We start from the raw sequence: 17,047 nt of genomic DNA, 5'->3' as shown, positions 1-17,047 counted from the left end.
GGAGTTGCACTTAAGAGACGCATTCCACTTCTCAAGGAATGACATGTATTCCGAAGGGATCAAATCCTCGGTCTTCACTCGGACAAAGTGTCCCTGCCAACCCCGGTCTCGGTCTTCGTCGATACTGGAGAAGACGACCTTGCTGGCCCGACGAGTAAGCTTGATCAGTCCCCATCGAAACATCCGGGGATTGAATAATCGAAGCATGTGGTTGATCGTGAACCGACGAAACTCGGTCTTGTTCACGAAGTAACGAAGGAGGGTCACGATCCTCCACAATGATGGGTGGATTTGCCCGATACACACCTCGTACCTCTTGTAAAAATCTAGAACGATCGGATCCATCAGGCCCAACATGAAGGGATAAGTGTAAACACTTAAGTACCCCTCCACGTGGGTAGTAACGGCGTCCTCGGGCCCGGGGACTACTACATTCTTGCCTTCCCAATTGTAGTTCTTACGAACTATGGGAAAAACGTCATCTGCAATTTAGCAGCCCCGGTCATGTCTGCGCAAGGGTTTCTCGACTTTAAAGTCATCTGCAATTTAGCAGCCCCCAGGGATGAACGCTGACAAGGGAGGCTCGACGGCCGGTTCGTTAGCAGCCATGACGGGGGAAGCTGTTTCGAGGGCAACCACCTCAGGGTTAACCGGTTCAGTACCAGCGGCCGGTTGAGAAGATAAAAAGGCAACTTGTTAAGGAACGGTTTTCGATGTTTTGCCATTGTCATGTGGGGGAGTGTTTAAAAATTTGAGAAATCTGGAAATTGCTATGGAAATTGAAGAACAAGGATGAAGATATGAAGGTTTGAAGAAGGTTTGATGATGGCTAGAAAGCTCGAAGGTAGTGATTTGTTCGAAAAGTAGAAAAAGGATAAAAGGAGGAAGCTTTTATAGGGAAATAGCCGACGCTTCGTATTCGGATGCAACCTGCCGGTGAGCGACACGTGTCCGAAGTCAGAACGACGTGATTGATGGGACGTTTCGGCTCCCTCGTCATAACGTACGAAGGAAGGAACCAGAGTCATCTGTCGTTTCCCATCGTTTCGGCAAACTTACTCTCTGAGAAACGGGGGGACTATCTGTATACGGGTAAAATAGGACCCGTTGAACACCTCGATCTCCCGGTAAACCAAATGGAGCAGGAACGTGACCGTAATGAATCGGAGTCAGAGCGAGGAGCCCTCGTATCGGGTCTCGGGCAAAACATCTGCCCTTGGGGGTATCAGGGCTATGTCCTCCGGGTCCGGTTCGAGGATTAAGACTTCGGAGGGCATTATCAAATAGCTGCACATAACTAACAGAAGAACGTGATGTCCATGCCCAACCGGATATCACGGCATGAATCTCGGCCCGTATCGGCAGAAAATCAGTAATTAGCGAAATCGAAGATTTTTACCTTCTTAGAATTGTACTTAGGGTAAAACTCCTCTACTATATAAAGGGAAAAGATTATTATTCAGGGGACACATTGTAACACGCATATCAAGATAATTTATTTTAATTCTCTTTGTTGTTCAAAGTTCTTATTATTGTTCTTAAGTTCTTCATAAGTATAAGCTTGGAATCGAGGGCGGGTTCTTCATCGAGCCATCAAACGAGCTCGGAATCACCCCTATCATTGGTTTGGTCATCTAGTACATTTTTCATTTGCTTAGTCTAACGACATTAATCACTCGTATTGAATTAATCCACATATCATTAAAACCACATATAAATTCAATTGTTATCTATTTTTTAGGGTAAACACGCAAATAGTTTATTGGCACTGATGATGAAATTAGATGATCGATATAACAAATAAATAAACAACAAGAATATTAATTGCGCCTCAATTTCAAGTAAGTTGAAATTGGCCGTATGAATCTTCACTGTTCATATTGCTCCATTTAAGCCCATCAAACTCCAATAATATCAAAAGACTTATTTGAAGGGAGAGACAAAATTTACAAAACAAAGCTTCTAATAAGCATTGTGTATTTAAGTTAAGCTTTCAGTTCAAAATACATTGCAACTCGCACTCTAGTCGATGTGGTATATTTCTTACTCATTATATGCTAGCTCTTAAAAGGGCAAACGATGCACAAAACATTATGCATTCACGTAGGGACCACAAGAGAATCAGGAGAAGCAGAGCTAAAAGTATTATCTACTGGGAGGCTATCTATTAAATAATATTAACAGCAAGTCAAGGTAGCCAACATCCAATTTACTGGTCCAGTTCATCCTCCCCAACTCTAACATTTGTCAACGGATACTGATGTAGAAACAGTTTGATCATCAAACTTGAGGAATAGCAAATTTTCCAACTCTTGGAGATAGAATAGATTGCACATCCACTATGGTCAAAATCTTGGGTACAGACATGCCTCCAGAGATAACAATTTCTGCAACATTTAAAAGTAAAGGTGACCACTACATATATCATCCTGAGATATAATTGAACTGTTTGGTATGACATAAGTTATTTTCTAAGAAAATAATTTTTAGAAAATAATATTTTCTGGTGTTTAGTTAAAGGGCAATCCGATGCACAAGACATCTCATATTTTTTCAAGGTTCAGGGAAGGCCCGCACTCCAAGGAATATGATATAAACAACCTACCATAATACAAGCACTAATGACTGCTTTCACTGTTCTAACCTGCGACTTATAGGTCACACGGAGCCAACTTTACCGTTGCACCAAGACTCCCCTTCCATTTTGTGGTGTTTGGTTATTAGAAAATATTTTCTACATGGGCGCAAGTCATTTTGGTTACAATTTATTTTAACTTTTAACTTCTTAATATTAGTTATAACTAATATCTAGACATTATTGTTAATACTCAAAAATTCCATCAAAAAATTGGTAAATTCTTTCGAAAGTATTTTGCACTCACCAACGAAAAGCCTAATATGTTTCCAAAAATTAAATTTTACAAATAAAAAATGACTTTTGTTTTACCAAACAGACTTCACGAGAAAGTTGAAGTTTAAACTCTTACCTATCCCCTCCCTAACAGAGAGATTGGGCCTCATAATATCCTTAGAATTGACAAGGAATATATCTCCAAGGTAAAGGTGATTAGTGGGAACATAAACACAGCAAACTTCCTCTGCACCTGTACTCTTACGAAGAATAATAGTTGAAGTAATGAAGCCAAATGCATATTCCCCAAGTCGTGGATGCCTTATGATGGCCACTTCTTTAAAGGCATGTGAATCCTCATCTGAAACAATTTATTTACTGCATTCTGTTTAATATAATTTGGAATATTCATAATCAACTTTTAATTAAAAAAAATTGGTTTAATTACCTGGTGAAATTGCTCGACTAATTTGCTTTGAAGCAGTGTAGATATAACTCATAAGGGGCATTTTTTTGATGAACCATTCTCCTAAACTAAGAAGAGAAGAACCTAACCATGAGGACATGGACACCCCAACCAAGAATATGAAAATTAAGGAGGTCAAAAATCCAAGACCTGTGAATAGAAATAGTTATGTGAGATACAGCACTTGTTCATAAAAAAAAATAAAATAAAAATCAAACTATTCAAGTATTGAACAAACGTACAAAGCATCTCGTGTTCACACAAGGTGCGGAGAAGGACCGCACCGCAAGGGGTGTGATGTAGACAGTCTCCCCTAATGCAAGCATTAGAGGTTGCTTCCACGGTTAGAACTCGTGACCTATAGGTCACACGGAGACAACTTTATTGTTACTCCAAGGTTACCCGTGACCTTGTGACCTATGGGTCAACTGAACTATTTTCCCTCAAAATTAAACAAGTTAAATACTCCATTCATTCAAATTTATGTATCACTATTTTTTTATTGGTCTGTCCTAAAATGATATTAAAACAATTTAACTTTAACTTCACGTTTTATGCTTAATATGTAGTTTTTATAGTTATGCACATATTATAACATGTTTAAGATCTTAAATTTCTAAAAAGAATAGGAAAGTAGTACTGACCAAATACATCAATTCCAAGATGATTATAGATTGGAGAAAAGAAGCCATCCACAAAATTAATGAGTTTCCAAGTAAGGTAGAAGGTTATGGCTATGGGAAATAAGATGACACTGCAAAAGACAATAAAAGACAAAATAAGATTTTTAAGAGTTTATATTTCTTATTCATGAAAGAAGTTAAACATAAGACAATAATACAGCATTTATCAAAATTATGTCAATATTTCAAGAATGGAAATCTGTACAATATTCTATCAGTATAGAGAAGATTAGGTGATGAGAGATAAGAGAGTTCACAATATAAAATGTGGCCTACCTCATTTTACCTATCCTACTGCTATTTATTTATTTTCCCCTAACTCAATTCATGTCTAACATGCTCCTACCTGAATCCCACATAATTTGATAACTTCCAAATGTTGTGGTATTTGCTATGAATAGTAAGAAAAATAAAAGAATGTTTCTTCACTTTCCCAATTCTCTCCAGAAAAATAAAAGAATGTTTCTTCACTTTCCCAATTCTCTCCATGTAGCAATAATGCAACATCTACAAAGTAATACATTATGCGAGTATGCACAAACAAAACCAAAAAAAAAAAAAAAAAAAAGAGACTTTAAGGAATTAAAGAGATATTTTAGCAGAATTAGGGAACTAACCATCCGCTAATAAATTTTTTTGAAATCCAGCTATGAATTACTTTGCCAAATGCCTGCCAAGAAAAACAATTTAGAGGAAAATTAAACACAAAAAACAAACTTAACGGAAGGGTCCCATGCATATCATACCAATCCATGATTAATATTTATAATCCAACAACACATAATTATAGTAGCTTACACTATTTTCGATAGAATTAGATATACATTTTAGAATCACTGGCTCAACTCAAAATCCACAACGTCTAAATTCTGAATCCGCTACGTATATTTATTATGTGTTCGAAAGGGTGAGAAGAGAGAGATAAAGCGACCTCTTTGCCGGAGGAATGAGAAAGGGACGAGGAAGCTGAGGGAGATTCAGAAGGCGAAGAGGATTTAGAACCATTGATCTCTAAGGCTAAGGTTCCCACCGGAATCAGACGTTCCAGATCTCTATCCTTCTCTGATCTCATCGTTCCCATCTCCGGTAGTTGGGATGTACTGTTGGTAAAATTGCCGAGTATAAGAAAAATATTATTATTCCATATATCGTGCTAATAAAAAAAAAAAAGAAGGAAATAATTCATATCGGAAATTGGAAACTTTGAAACTTTAATTAATTAGTAAACATTAATTCTTGTGTAAAACCGTAAATAACATCTCTTGTGACACTAACCCTCTTTTGTAATGCAATTTATAAAATATTGAAGGACCACAGCAATATAAAATTCCTCTTTGCATTGTACAAAAAATTTATAATTAATTTGAAATACAAATTTCAGCACAATAGATGTCTCTGAAGCTTTTTTATATTATTAATATGTTATAAAAAAATTAACCCCTCATTTCTAGTATTTGTGATTTATATTTGCGTTTCGAGCATATACATAAGTTGGTATAACTGTTTGAGACTTGTCTGAATGGTTTAGTTGAATCCCAAGACTTAAAGGTATTTCAGCATACATTAAACCCAAAATGAAAATGCATATTTTTGGTGATATTTGGTGTCTCGTGATCACGGGACACTAGCTTGTGTAACGACCCGATCGGTCGTTTTGAGTATTATAACTCTGTTTCCCCATTTACTGTTCAAATTTTAATTTACAATTGTTATTTGACTTGCCAAGGTACTTGGTTCGGGTCCCGTGAGGTTTTGGAATGATTTAGAACACTTAGTTCCAAGGTTTAGAATTTAAGTTGAAAAGGGTTGACCGGATGTTGACTTATGTGTAATGACTCCGGAGAATTTTTGCTAAGTAAATTAAGGTTTTGTGGTGCCGAGGTGGATCAATTGGTACAAAGGTTATAGAAATTTCTCGCGGCGAGCTTGCTCGCCGCGGCTCGAACTTTTTGGGTTGAACAATGGCACTGAGGAGTAAAGAAAAATTTTCGGCAGAAGAGGACATTTCTATGGCCTACTATGCGGTCGTAGAATCACTTTGCGGACCGCATAATGGCTGCAGAGTGAAGCCGATGTGAGGCAAGATTTCAGAAAATATGCGGTGCATTATGCGACCACAGACCTGTTCTGCGGTGCCACATAATCACCGCAGACCTATCCAGGCGACCCTCGTTATGGAGCTTCAATTATGCGGTTAGTTTGCGGACCGCATACGTGTTATGCGATCGCAAATTTGCGTCGTGATTTCAATTCTTTCTAATTTTTGACCCGACCCAACTTCGATTTATAGCCCTTGAAACTCATTTTGGAGCAAAAAACCGACATTTTTAAAGAGAAGGGAGAGTGTTCTAGAGAGAGGAAGAAACTCAAGTGCTTTGTTCATCAACATCTTGTTCAAGCTTTGAAATCCAACAAGGAAATATCACAAGATCTTCACCCAAGAGAAAAGGTTTTAATCCCTAGTCTTCAATTTCGAGTTTGGGTAAAGATGGGTGATTAAGAGTATGATTCTTGGGTATAAGAGTATTATTTATACGTATCAATAAGGTTTATGGAAAGATTGTTGAGTTCAAATGGGTAAAGATTGGTTTGAAAATGGTAGAAATCTTCAAAGACTTTAATTAAAGATTTGAGGGTCGAGTTGATGTAGGAATTTGGTGAAATTTGTATGGTTGGACTCGTGGTTAGATGAGCGTTCATATTTTATAACTTTTGTCGGGTTCCAAGATGTGGGCCCCACGGGCGATTTTTGAGTCAATTTCAGTTTTTTATTGAAAAATTAGTATTTCCTTATGGAATTAATTACAATAAATGGTATTGACTGAATCGGATTAATTGTGACGAAATACGAGACTTTCAGAGACCAATTCTCGTGGCAAGGGCATAGCAGAATAAAGAATTACACGAGTTGAGGTAAGTAACAGTTTTAAATTTGGTTATGAAGGTATGAAATCCCGAATTTTTGTGTTATGTGATCGGTTTTGAGATGAAGCACATGCTAGGTGACGGGCATATGGGCGTGCACCGTAGAAAATTATGACTTGGTCAAATTTCATGGAACTGTGTAGTTGAATAATCTGTTGTTATCTATACATTCTCCATGTAGTAGAGAAATTGCACCACAAATCATGTTTAGATTATATGTTGGCACTGTAGAGATCCACAGAGGTCGTGTAAATGTTGAACTATCTGCTTAATTATTATTTTGTACTCAGTCACAGTTTACTTGTTTATTTTATTTCAGTCTCTATTGTTCATTATTGATGCATCATATCATTGTTGTTTGGGTTGATTCCATGATTATTGAGAGCCCGAGAGACTAGAGAGATTTATGATTGAGTGAGGCCGAGGGCCTAATTGTGAGATATTGATACTATAGCACGTGAGTTGTTCGTGCAGCACGTGAGTTGGTCGTGCGGATCCAGATATTGATACTATAACACGTGAGTTGTCTGTGCAACACGTGAGTTGGCCGTGCGGATTATAGCGCTTGGGCTGTAGGAGCCCCTCCGGAGTCTGTACATCCTCAATGAGCGCAGGTACTTACTGAGTGCGAATGTGAGTGCTGAGTGAATGAAATGACTGAGTGACTGTGGTCCTGAGAGGATGCATATGATTTCATGCTTATTGCACTACAATTGTCATATATTACTATGTTGAAAATTTCTGAAAGATATTATCTTCTTTTTCAATCGAACTTGATATAAAATTACTGTTGAGGGTTAAATGTTGAACATGAAAGCATGCCCTAAATCTTATGTTGGAAATTACTGTAATTGGACTCAGCTGTGAAGCTCGTCACTATTTTCAACTCTTTATTTAATTTTGTTACTTCCTGAGTTGGTTGTACTCATACTACACCTTGCACCTCATGTGCAGATCCAAATACCTTCGGACACAAAGTTGCTAGTTTTTTTTTGGAGCTTTATTTGTGGAGACTATCGAGGTAGCTACTTGGCGTCTGCAGACCTTGACTCTCTTCTTTTCAGTTGTTGTACTGTTCTACTTTTTTTTTCAGACAGTGTTTTTATCAGTTAGTCTTTGTTATCATTTAGATACTCATGTATTAAGTGACACCAGGTTTTGGGAATGTATTTTATATCAGTGATTTGTGTGATTTTCTAAAAAATTCAAATATTATATTTTCAAACTTAAGAGAAAATGTGGCTTATTGAGGTTGTCGGCTTGCCTAATATTGAGATAGGCGCCATCACGATATGTTAGGATTTTTGGGTCGTGACAGGTTGCGATCGTGCTGATCTAGGAAGTCTTTGCAAACACTAAGCGCTTGTCGCGATAACTAGGGGTGTACAAACTGAACCGAAAAACTGCACCAAGTCGATTAAAAACCCCGATTAGGTTTGGTTTGATTTGGTTTGTTATTGAGTAAAAAAAATCCGAATCAAACCGACATATAAATATATAATTTTTATATATGCTTGAAAGATTTTTATAGAATTTTCTTTTAAAATGACTAGAAATATTTGTGATTCTCTTATGGAAAGTAATATTTAGTTAAATATGAAGTGCTCCATATTTATTAACTTTAAATAATGGGTCGTATAATCACTTTCTTATCAAGTGTTAGTGAAATGCGTCAATCTCTTTGTTCTTTCATATTTATATGTCAATATCTATTAAATTCTTATATCTTTTTCGAGTTTGAAATAGTTTTTCGATAATTTAAAATTAAATATAACATATCATTATATAAGTTCATATTTATTTTTATGTTTAATTATTAAATTCGGTTAACCTTGAAAATGTACATCAATGTAAAATTATTGTTAGACGACTAAAAAATAACTATCATATGTTACTAAGAAAATTCTTCCATAATACTCCCTCCGGTCCACAATAAGTTATCAATTTGCCTTGGACACACCCATTAAAGAAATACAAAATTCTAGACAAAAATAGTTAGTATGACTAAACTACCCTTAATTAAATATTGCAGCATAGTTAATGTGAGGAGTAAAAGACTTTAGGGATATGTACATAAGAGTAATTTTGAAAAAATAAATTGAATTTTTTCTTGATTATATAAATGGACACTTATTTTAGACAAAAATAAAAGGGCAAATTGGTCACTTATTGTGGACCGGAGGGAGTAATATTTTAATATATCATATATTTGTCATTTTTTTAATTTTTACTGAATAATATTTACTTATAAAAAATTTATCAAAGTAAGATTGAAATAATATTCACATAACGAAAAAACCCGAAAATCCGATAAAATCGAATCAATCTAAACCGATATAGTTGGTTTGGTTTTGATAAAAATAAATCAACCCGATCCATCTACACCCCTAGCAATAACGATGAGTTGGTGGGTTGGCCAGTATGAGGAAGAGTCCGGAACCCAAATATTGTCTAATTAGACTCAAGCGACCAAACTATGGCAAAAAAAAGAGAGACAAAAATAGGTATAACGTATCTATTTAATGCGCTATGTCCCTTTCTTTAAGGACAACGTTAATGCCCCTCTTTCTTTATTCTTGAAATCCACATGGCGCCGGTAAACAATAAAGAAAATTTAATGTACAAATAGAGGAGCAGAGTGTTAGGTGGTGCAATGGTTAAAGGTTAGATATGAAGTTGGTTTTGGCCTTGAGGTCTAAGGTTCGATTCCTTCCACCAACAATAATTTGTTCTTCTCTTTTCTTTTTATTTTCATTTCTTTTCATTATTTGGTTTAAGTATTTAGATATAAATACTTTAAGATTTATAATTACTTTTCAGGTAATTAAAATAATTTAATATTTATTAGAAAATTATGATTTTTGAATTCATTTAAAGTAAAAAAAAAAAGAGAAGCCTTTTATTATTTCGTTAAAAAATCTACAGATATTTTTAATAGTTGTTATTTTTTATTATACGTAAAACAAAATTATTTTTTTCTCTTTTTATTTTCAAATTAGAATTATGAGTTTTATTTTATAGTTAAAATTTTCATAAGAGAAATTTAATTAATATATACTGTTTAATCTATTGCTTCAATATTTTTTATTTTTTGATATTTTTCTCTTTAAATTTAGTTATTTTTACACTATATGAATTTTATTAATCAAAATTTTGATTATAAATCTTATAATTTTGGTAAATAACAACTATTAAAAATATTGCTATTAAAAATAGCATTTATTTCAAGAGACCACACTTTGGTTCCAGACTTGTAATTGACGGGTTCTAAAAGAACTATGTTAATACTATCCTAGAAGGAGTAAAAATATAAAATTCATGTTAAAATCAGAATTACAATTTATTCTTTCAATCAAATTTCATGAATTTAGTTTTTAGTTTTGTTGTGTATGTATAATACATACTCATTTAAATTGAAACTTTTTAAAAGTAAGTCTGATTTAATTAAAAGAATATTTTAATTTTTTATATTTTTTCAAAACATTTTATGAGAAATAATTTACAAAAATACTTTTCATGTTTATTTTCTAAAAATATTTTTGTATGATTTTTTTATTGTAGGCGAATGTTTACAGGTATTCCGTTAAACTTTAATAACAAAAAGGAATGTGTTAAACTATGAGGAAAGAAAAGACTTCAAAACATAAAAGGAATAGAAGGAAATCCTAAATAGTAGGGAAGTAATTAATTATTTATTCATAAATATAAGAAAAATAATTAAATATTTATTCTTAGATATTAGGATTGGATAAAAGTTCTTAATAGCCTGCTTCCTACCCTATAGAAAAAGAGTTGTTGCTGGAAAAATTTAAGTTGCGATATCTTAGCACCGATACACCATCATGTTTTAGCACGGAGTTCGATCTCAACCCGACCGGCTAAGCCGTCTCACCCTGAGGTGTACACTCACAATACCACCATGTGCGCGGCATGGCGTCCGATCTCAGCCCGATCGGCTAAGCCGTCTCACCACAATACTGTGTGGGTTGACATCACATCACATCTTGCTAGGAATAATCTCATCCTATTTAAGGGAAAATATCTCAATACACCAATCTCATCCCATATGAGGAAAAATAGTCTCATCACATTAACACGGGGATTTAACCCTCAATCACTCCTACACCGGCACATGTAGTTTTGGGGTTAGGTTGTTCCGACCTACCCTTCCTCGGTGGCTAGAAGATACACCCAAGGCATTTATTATCAAAAGTATTTACCACTCAGTTCATATTCTTTTACAAGTCATTCATTTTATTGGCATCATTGGCCATAACACAATAACATTCTTGGCACATTGGTTGTACTTCATAATTCATGCTCACAATTCCACTTTCAATCATTATCATGGATAATCAACAACAAGGCCTTTCAAATTAAGACTTTAAACACATACTTGAGCAAATTAGGGTCTTATACAATTTGATGTGATCACTTTTATTTGGACTTGACTTGAAGTCACAACATTTTAATACATAGTCATACTTTAAATACTCTCTCGAAGAATAGCACAATATGATAAGAATATTCAAGAACGCTTTTTGAAAATATTCATATATATATACATCATCCGAAGCCAAACTTATTCAGAAAAGTCAATTCATAATGGACAACTCAGGACTTACAAAATCATCGTAGGAATTCAATTCTAAGAGAGGAGTTTAGCCAACATACCCTGCCTTGAACTTTTTAATTTACTATAATGTTCTGAAAATCCTAGCCACTTCGATCTATTTAAAGATATAGCAAAATTAAACATAAATTAGGAAGGAGTTTATAGTTCCAGCTCACTTGAGTATTTTATCAAATACTAGGTGTGCATTAAGGTTTCAAGGTCCTCCTATGGTGGATTCTTTCACCTCACTACCCAAAGTTCACCCAAAAGAACTCAATAATCCTCCTACTACCCTAGATGGTACATGCATATAAAATAAACAACTCCTACATCCAAGAATTGCTTTACTAATTGCCCATTTTTAGTTAAATTCTAAAATTAAGGGTTAGGGTGTAGAATCTTAACTTTTGGTTGAAGACCTTGTGAGTTACCCTAGAGAAATCTTTAAGGTTTGAGCAAAGATTGATGAACAAATGACTTAGAACTCCTCTTCTCACCCTACACCACCTTCCTCTCTCTCTAAAATTTAAGTTTGAACCTTCTAAAATGACCCTTAATATTGTTTTATAAGGATGGGGTCGAGTTTATAAAACCATAAAAATGAAGCTCCAAAACACAATCTGCGGTCGCAGAGTGATCGCATAATGGATATGCGGTTCGCAAAATGGGCCGCATAATGGCCCTCCGGAACTGGGCATAACTGATCCACTCTGCGACCAGTGTGTGGTCCACAGACCAATTCTGCGGTCGCATAATGCGCCACAGAACTCCCTTCCGGAAAATCCCATGCTGGATCCGCGGTCGATGTGCGGCCCGCGAAATAATTTTGTTGTCGCATAGTTGATCGCAAAATATCATCCAAACTTGCCCAATTACCTGTTTCACTTTGCGGCCATTCTGTGGCCCACAGAGTGATTCTGCGACCGCATAGTGGGCCGCAAAATGTCTTTTTCTGCCAAACATTTTCCTGTACAATCGTCAACACATAAGCCTACTTCGGCACGATGAAACCCCGGGTTTTTAGGCCAAATTTTATGGGGCCTTGCATTCTCCCCCATTTAAGATCATTCGTCCTCGAATGAGGGCTAAAATCTGCCATTAGAAACCAATGCGACTCAGCTGCTGTGACACACACCAATAGTTCTCAAATTTCGACTAACTCTCAAAATTTTCAAAATTTTTGCCAGAGTTTCCCCTGTAACTGGGCCTATCTACCTGTCAGAGAATCCCAGAAACCAATCCTAACATCACAACCACAACACAATGATGCAAAATAATACGGAAACAACACCCGTAACAACGCCATAAATATTGCTTTACCAAGAGGGAGTATTCTTAATATAAGTTGTACAGGGAAAATTATGATTTACAGAATACAATTGCATAGCTATTCAAATTCTTAGGGTACTTCTTCTTAATTTCTTCCTCGGCCTCCCAGGTGGCCTCTTCGGTACCACAAAACCCCAGATTTTTAGGCAAAACTTTACGGGGCCTTACAAGGTGCCATCCTCCGACTCCCTTCTCTGGCTTAGGGACGAGCCACAGGAGGATGAATCTATTTTCGTAACCCACAGGACGACCTATCATGGGGATTGGGATTGATCCGAGGGGAGAAACGTGAGATCGACCCCCCTCAATCTCAAAAAGCCATCATGGATACCCGGGGTGAAACTTCCCAGGATGCCGGTTATACACAAAGAAAGTGCCCGGCATAATTGAGATCTCAGGGATGTCCTCCTACACCGAGTCTATGCTCGAAGAGGCCCAAGAAAAGAAGGAGAAATTAAACGATAGGGGCCAGGGTGCGGAAGATCTCCTTCATTCCTTTTTTAATGGAGTGGATTCGTCCGCTTTGGAAGACTTCTTCGGTCTGGGTGACCTGGAAGTTCTGAAGAAATACACTTTATCGGAATCAGGCGGGTCGAGCTCGAGCCCTAAATTAGTCAATCAGTTCCCCGCTCCAAGCGTGGACCCTGATTGCAAGAGGTCGATTATACTGACCGTCCCGGAGGATGCCCGAGTTTTGTCCCCTCCTGTGGGGGTAGCTAGCTACCTCCAATTCCTGGTGACCGAGGAGGACCAGACAAAAATAAATGCGGTGAATGTGCCATGCCTTTTCAATGAGGCACATCAGGCACTGAATCGGGTAAGGAATTATTTTCTTTTATCTGTCTATAATTATCTGTGCTTGATGTTTCTCACGTTTTCTTTGTCTTTTTGCAGGCCTCGGTACTTCACCACGGGAGTTTCCACTGATACCGGGTTGAAGCCAATCAACTCGAGCTCGAGATCAAGGAGCGTTCCCAAAAAAAGGACATGTACAAGCTTCTTAGCGAGCAGCAGGAGGGGGTCGCCAAGAACCTCCAGGCCAAGCTGGACACAGCTCAGAAAGAGGCATCGACCTTAAGGCAGGAGCATGCCGACTTGGTGGAAAAGGTAAATGTTTTCGAAGTTAGAAAAGAAGGTCCAGTCGTAGAAGCTAACAACAATACTTCGCAGGTCCAGCAAAAGATCGACTAGATCGACCAACTCCGCAAGGAGATAGAGGAGATCCAAGTGATGGCCGACGGGTGAAAAAATAAGGTGGACTTGTTGCCCTCAGAGAAGGAGACTGCCCAGGCCAAGCTGTCTTCGATGGAAGTTTAGCTTTGGGTGGCGAAGGAGAAGGCCGATGCACATGCTCAACAAAATGAGGACCTCCAAGCTCAACTGGGCTCGGCCATCGCTGAACGGGATGCCCTTGGCAGGGAGCTCAAAATAACAAGGTCCAAGTTGGAAGCAACCTCGACTGATGCTGATGAGATAGTGGCCCGATATAAGGCCGATGTTGAAGAGCCCGAGGCTCGCCTGAAGACTACTGTTGAGTATGCGAGGCAGCTTTCCCGAAATGAGACCCTCGAACAAATACATGCCCGAGGCTTCGATCTATCAGCCGAGATTGAAGAGGCAAAAAGACTCGAGGTCGAGGCTAAGGGGCTAGCTGAACCCCGAGGTGAAGAGGGCTCTGAGGGTTCTGAAAAATTCGAAGGCCCGACGGTTCTAGTGACGAGTCGGGCTCCGGTGAAGACCAGACGAAAATGCCTTAGGATTGTTTTTTTTTTGTATCTTGTACATATATTTTGTTGAGGCCGTTATTATCGGCCTTTGTAAAGATATTCTGGAATATATAAAGTTTTTCCTTTTGGCAATTTTCAAGTCTATTATCTTCAACATCTTTTTACAATTGCAAATATTTCTAATGCCTTAGCACAAAATCAAACATAGTAATAAGTCATTTTTCGGAGGTCCGAATAAGACCTGTCCTCGATGCAATTTTTGTTTGAACTTATAGAAGCTCGGAATGACCGGAAGTTTCCCCAAGATGCTTGTTTAAATATTTTTAGACTATATCTTTGCCGAGGATAACCTTTGAACATGTTTAGAATTTTGTTGAAGGCCTTATGTTTTGATTACGGGCTTTGGACGTCTCCGAACTATTTTTAGGGTGACCGTATCCTTTTAGATTTGGGAACTGCCTAATAGGTTTTGTGCCTCCGGGTTTCGATAACCCGAGCCGCTCGAACTTGTCTCGGACGACAGTCCCCGAGTGGGGGTAGCCCTTTGGGCTCGAATAAGGGTGGCCCTTGGGCTCGATAGTTCCCAGGTAGGAATAGACCTTAGGCTCGATGCTTTAAGAAGCAAAAAGAAAATGTTTGTTAGCAAGGTAGAAACTTTCTTTCATTTCTGTGTGTAACATACAAGATTGTAAGCTTGTAAAAGCTCGTATTATGGCTGAGGTGGCCTATGCGGGCACGGTTCATTTGACCGTTTGGCCCTTATAATAAATCCTATCCACCGAGCCTAAACTGTTCAAACACAAAGTTTCCTTCCTTGCTAAAAATCTTGACCCGAAGGTGATGGCCCCTAGTATTCGAGGTCGATCTTCGAGAGTGTTCATATATTATTGATGTGACTGTTGACTCCGAATTAAAACCGGTCTTCGACTCTAAGTTAGTACTATTTATTATTTCCTTGTTAAAAACCTTGCCAGAAAATCCATTTGGGACAAAATCGGTTCAATGGAAAAATAGTGCAACACGTGATTTCAGACCTAACAACTACATTCTTCTTTGGCTGTTGCCTGCAAGTGTTAGCCCAATTCATAATATAAAAAATAAAGAAAGTGAATGAGGTCGTACCTTAGCAGTAGTATCGTTTTAAGTAAGTCACGTTCCACTTATTTGGTAGCTGTGCGCCGTTTCCTACTTCGGGTTTATATGAACCTTTACTGGTAATACCAATGACTCGATATGGTCCTTCCCAATTCGGTCCCAGTTTCCCTTCGTTCGGGTTCCGAGTGTTCAGCTACTCTTCTCAACACCAAGTCCCCGATATTAGAGTGTCGGAGGTTGGCTCTTCAGTTATAATATCTTTATATCCGCTGCTTCTGGGTGGCCAGCCGGACTAGGATGGCCTCACTTCTCATCCAGTAATTCCAAGCTCGTGCTCATGGCCTCACCGTTTGATTCATCGGCTGCATATCGAAACCTGAGGCTCGGTTCTCCCACCTTAACCGGTATTAGTGCTTCGGCACCGTAGACCAACAAAAATGGAGTGGCCCCGGTATTAGATTTTGAGGTCATGCAGTATGCCCACAAGATTTCTGACAGAATTTCCTTCCATTTTCCTTTGACATCGGTCAACCTTTTCCTAAGTTTTGGCATGATGGTTTTGTTCGTCAACTCCGCCTGTCCATTCCCACTAAGGTGATAGGGTGTTGACAAGATCATAGATCTTATGGTCCTCGAAAAATTTTCTTACCTTGATGCCGATGAATTGCTTTCCGTTATCACATACTATCTCGGCCGGTAAATTGAACCGACATATTATGTGGTCCCAAACAAAGTCGATGACTTCTTTTTCCAGGACCTTCTCGAACGGTTGAGTTTTGACCTATTTAGAGAAATAGTCAGTCATAAATAGTATAAATTGAGCCTTACCGGGTGCCCATAGTAGGGACCGACGATGTCCATTCCCCATTTCATGAACGGCCAAGGCGACATGATCAAATGTAGTAACTCCTCAGGTTGATGGATCATTGGTGAGTGCCTCTGACAGCCGTCACATTTTCGCACAAAGTCCTTCGCATCTTTCTCCATGTCGATCCAGTTATAGCCGGCTCTAATTATCTTACGAACCAACGACTCTGCCCCCGAATGGTTTCCGCAGGTACCTTAGTGAACTTCCCTCAAAACATATTCGGTGTCTCCCATCCCCAAGCATATGGCGAGTGGGCCATCGAACGTTCTTCCGAACTGAGTATCTTCGGACAGGCTAAACCTGGCTGCCTTCGTGTGCAGAGCTCTCGATCTTTTGGGATCCGAGGGCAACTTCCTAGTTTTTAAGTAGTCTATATACTTGTTTCTCCAGTCCCAAGTTAAACTCGTTCAGTTTATCTCGGCATGGCCTTTTTCCACTACTGATTTCATGAGTTGTAAGACCCTTCTCGAGCTAAATTCTTCGTCATC

General features: G+C 38.0%; 1 protein-coding gene across 1 annotated transcript; it reads right to left on the bottom strand.

Annotated features, from left to right (window-relative positions):
• Positions 1-1,912: 1,912 nt before the first annotated feature.
• LOC107782490 (protein LIKE COV 3-like) lies at positions 1,913-5,126 on the bottom strand. Its single transcript, XM_016603372.2, has 6 exons — positions 4,932-5,126; positions 4,618-4,670; positions 3,962-4,071; positions 3,300-3,467; positions 2,988-3,212; positions 1,913-2,387 (listed from the first exon to the last, which is right to left on the bottom strand). The coding sequence occupies exons 1-6, from the start codon at positions 5,079-5,081 to the stop codon at positions 2,281-2,283; spliced, it is 813 nt and encodes a 270-aa protein (XP_016458858.1). The 5' UTR covers positions 5,082-5,126; the 3' UTR covers positions 1,913-2,280.
• Between the last annotated feature and the right edge of the window lie 11,921 nt (positions 5,127-17,047).

This window comes from Nicotiana tabacum, chromosome 14 (assembly GCF_000715075.1).
Source record: "Nicotiana tabacum cultivar K326 chromosome 14, ASM71507v2, whole genome shotgun sequence".
NCBI lineage: Eukaryota > Viridiplantae > Streptophyta > Magnoliopsida > Solanales > Solanaceae > Nicotiana > Nicotiana tabacum.
This window is presented reverse-complemented; position numbering and strand designations above follow the sequence as displayed.